This window comes from Papilio polytes, unplaced genomic scaffold (assembly GCF_000836215.1).
Source record: "Papilio polytes unplaced genomic scaffold, Ppol_1.0 DF824024.1, whole genome shotgun sequence".
NCBI classification, from domain to species: Eukaryota; Metazoa; Arthropoda; class Insecta; order Lepidoptera; family Papilionidae; genus Papilio; species Papilio polytes.
The window spans coordinates 203,444-206,899 of NW_013525180.1; the positions used below are offsets into that span (position 1 = coordinate 203,444).

Below are 3,456 nucleotides of genomic sequence, written 5' to 3' on the forward strand. Positions count from 1 at the left end.
CCGTCTTCGGGTTTCGGATCTTCGGATCTTCGGGCTCCGGTTTTTCGTCTTCGAGCTTTAAGTCTTCCGTTTTAAGGCTTCGGGTCTTCCGAGTTCGGGTAACGTCTTCATTGTTCGGACTTTGTGTTCAGTTTTTGGGTGTCGGACTTCGGCTCATCCGTCTTCCTTATTCGGGCCTCGCGTCTTCAGTCTTCGGGCTTCAATCTTCAATCTTTGTTTTCATGGTTCGGGCTTCGTCTTCCTTATTCGGTCTTCGGTCTTCGGTCTTCGTCTTCGGTCTTCGTCTTCGGTCTTCGTCTCAGTCTTCGTCTTCAGTCTTCGTCTTCAGTCTTCGTCTTCAGTCTTCGTCTTCAGTCTTCGTCTTCAGTCTTCGCGTCTTCGTCTTCGTCTTCGTCTTCGTCTTCGTCTTCGTCTTCAGTCTTCAGTCTTCGGTCTTCAGTCTTCAGTCTTCGCGTCTTCGCGTCTTCGCGTCTTCGCGTCTTCGCGTCTTCGCGTCTTCGGGCTTCGGGTCTTTCTTATTCGGGCTTCGGGTTTCCTTATTCGGGCTTCGTGTCTTCCCTCTTCGATTTTCGTCTTCAGTTTTCGGGCTGCGCGTCTTCAGTCTTCGGGCTTCGTCTTCATTTTTCGGGCTTCGGGTCTTTCTTTTTCGGACTTCAGGTCTTCCTTTTTCGGACTTCGGGTCTTCCTTATTTGGGCTTCGGGCTTCGTATCTTCCCTCTTCGGTCTTAGTCTTCAGTCTTCGGGTTTCGCGTCTTCAGTCTTCGGGTTTCGCGTCTCCAGTCTTCGGGCTTCGTCTTCATTTTTCGGGCTTCGGGTCTTCCTTTTTCGGGCTTCGTGTCTTTCCTCTTCGGTCTTCGTCTTCAGTATTCGGGCTTCGCGTCTTCAGTCTTCGGGCCTTCTTTTTCGGGCTACGTGTCTTCCCTCTTCGGTCTTCGTCTTCAGTATTCGGGCTTCGCGTCTTCAGTCTTCGGGCTTCGTCTTCATTTATTCGGGCTTCGGGTTTCCTTATTCGGGCTTCGTGTCTTCCCTCTTCGGTCTTCAGTCTTCGGGCTTCGTCTTCCATATTCGGGCTTCGGGTTTCCTTATTGGGGCTTCGGGTTTCCTTATTGGGGCTTCGGGTTTCCTTATTGGGGCTCCGGGTTTCCTTATTCGCGCTTCGGGTCTTCCCTCTTCGGTCTTCGGGCTTCAATCTTCCATCTTCGGGCTACGTCTTCATTTTTCGGCCATCTTCGGTTATCTATCCATCCGGGCTTCCGGTCTTCTGTCTTCTATCTTCAGGCTTCAGACTTCTATCTTCAGGCTTCAGTCTTCTATCTTCAAGCTTCAGTCTTATATCTTCAGGCTTCAGTCATATATCTTCAGGCTTCAGTCATATATCTTCAGGCTTCAGTCTTCTATCTTCAGGCTTCATTCTTCTATCTTCAGGCTTCAGTCTTCTATTTTCAGGCTTCAGTCTTCTATTTTCAGGCTTCAGTCTTCTATCTTCAAGCTTCAGTCTTCTATCTTCAAGCTTCAGTCTACTATCTTCAGGCTTCAGTCATATATCTTCAGGCTTCAGTCTTCTATCTTCAGGCTTCAGTCTTCTATTTTCAGGCTTCAGTCTTCAGTCTTCTATCTTCAAGCTTCAGTCTTTCATCTTTGGACTAAAAAATTGTTTCAAGGAAAGAAAGAAAAGCATCAAAGAATTGTCTTCTGTCTAAGTTTTACGTTTTTGGTCTTCGAGTTTCAGGATTCATGAGTGTTCATCTTCCATCATTTTTTTATAGTTGGTCTTGAGGCTTTTTCATTGACCTGCCATGCATAATCGAACGGGATTCTGTTGTTACAGTTTCTTTATTTTCATTCTGTTTTTGTTGACGACTTCCTATAATGACATTTTCAGCTCTTTTTTGTCTTTCTTTTCCTTATGTTCTTCGGCGTCTTCTTCTTGCTTTGTGTTATACGTCATCGTCTCCTTCGTCTACAAATTTAATCTTCTTCGTGTTCGAAGTCGCAGTCTTCTTTCTTTGTGTTCAAAGTCGCAGTCTTCTTCGTGTTCGACGTCGCCGTCTTACTTTACTATCTAAGTAGCATTTTTTTTTGGTCATGGTCGTATTTGCCGTCTTTTCTCACTGTGTTAGAAGCCACAGTCTACTTTATCTCGATATTATCGTTAATGTTTTTTTGGTTGTATTGTTATTTTTTTTTGTATTGTCGATTTTCGATAGTGGTTCGTGGATCTTCTTTAGTTAAGTAGTATCATTTAAAGTTGTAACGTTAAATTTCTTTTAAACACCGTTCATTATCTAAAGTAAAAACATAATCCGTATTTGCTATCCCATGGTACTAAAAACATTTTCTGGATTTAATCTTTCTTTTCATATACTGGTGTATGCATAAAGTTGCCACCTCGTTCTTTATCTTCGTTGACTTCTTTTCTACAAAGGTTTCTAAAAGATATCGTAGGTACATTCGTATACCATGTAAGGCGATCTTGAAAACTACGCGCCTTTTGTCGTTATTTTAAACTCCTTTTGATTTTTTTCCAAAATTATTCACGACTCATTCATTAATTGTATTAATTTTAATTTTTTCTTACAATTTCGTGTTTCTTTAGTTTTCTTGCCTTCTGTGTATTATTTATGACCAGTTTTAGTTATTTCACCAGGCCGTCATAAAACCTAAAACCACCTGTGGACAATGTTAGCACACCCTATTTTCGGAAAATCTTATTTGGTATAAAGTTTAGTTGTTAACGAGAATAACTATAGTAATATAAAATATTAATTACCTTTTAACATTCTAAAACAAATGTGGATTAAACAATTACATTAACTATGGCGCCAGTATAAGCACATTTACCTCACTGTTATCATTTCTTAAATCTGTAAACAATATATTTTTAAATTTCTATCTACTATAATTACAATCGTTACAAACGAAAAAGACTTCTTAAACAAAATTATGAATTATATAAAAGATTATTTCAAAGGCAAGCTGCAATAAAATATTATCAGTTGTAGTATAATTTTAAACAGTTCTGAATTCAATTATTAAACAATATAAAAAGGTAAGATTAATTATATAACAATTACATTACATTATAAATAGTAAACATTAGAATAAAGTTTAAACAAATCAAACAAGTAAACATATATACTTACACGTAATCATACGAATCTACAGCTCGCGGCGCTGGAGGACGAGACTATCCCGCGTAAACTGGCTAATTGGCGCCGACGGTGCTCGTCTGTAGCATACTAAGCATAAAATAGTATACCTTCACAATAGGCGAAGATGGCCGACGTAACCCGACGTAAGCTGCCAGTGTAGTTGCGACGCTGCCGGTGGAGATGCGTGCAGTATCCGGAGGCCGTGAAGCCCGGTGCTATCGAAGCTGCAGACAGAGATGCATACGTGCAGTGCCCGAAGCTACTGGCGGAGATGCACGCAGCGACCGTAGTTGTAGCCGGAGAC

At 41.3% G+C, this 3,456-nt stretch overlaps 1 protein-coding gene across 1 annotated transcript; it reads right to left on the reverse strand.

Annotated features, from left to right (window-relative positions):
• Positions 1–442: 442 nt before the first annotated feature.
• LOC106100910 (probable splicing factor, arginine/serine-rich 7) lies at positions 443–1,063 on the reverse strand. The gene is made up of 2 exons (XM_013279974.1): positions 810–1,063; positions 443–737 (listed from the first exon to the last, which is right to left on the reverse strand). Exons 1-2 carry the CDS (start codon positions 1,061–1,063, stop codon positions 443–445), a joined length of 549 nt encoding a protein of 182 aa, XP_013135428.1.
• Between the last annotated feature and the right edge of the window lie 2,393 nt (positions 1,064–3,456).

Coding starts and splice junctions, on each gene's coding strand:
- LOC106100910 (XM_013279974.1), bottom strand. CDS start 1,063: ATGGAAGACGAAGCCCGAAGACTGAAGACCGAAGAGGGAAGACACGAA. Junction 738..809: donor CCGAAAAAGGAAGACCCGAA/GCCCGAAAAATG, acceptor CGAAACCCGAAG/ACTGAAGACTAAGACCGAAG.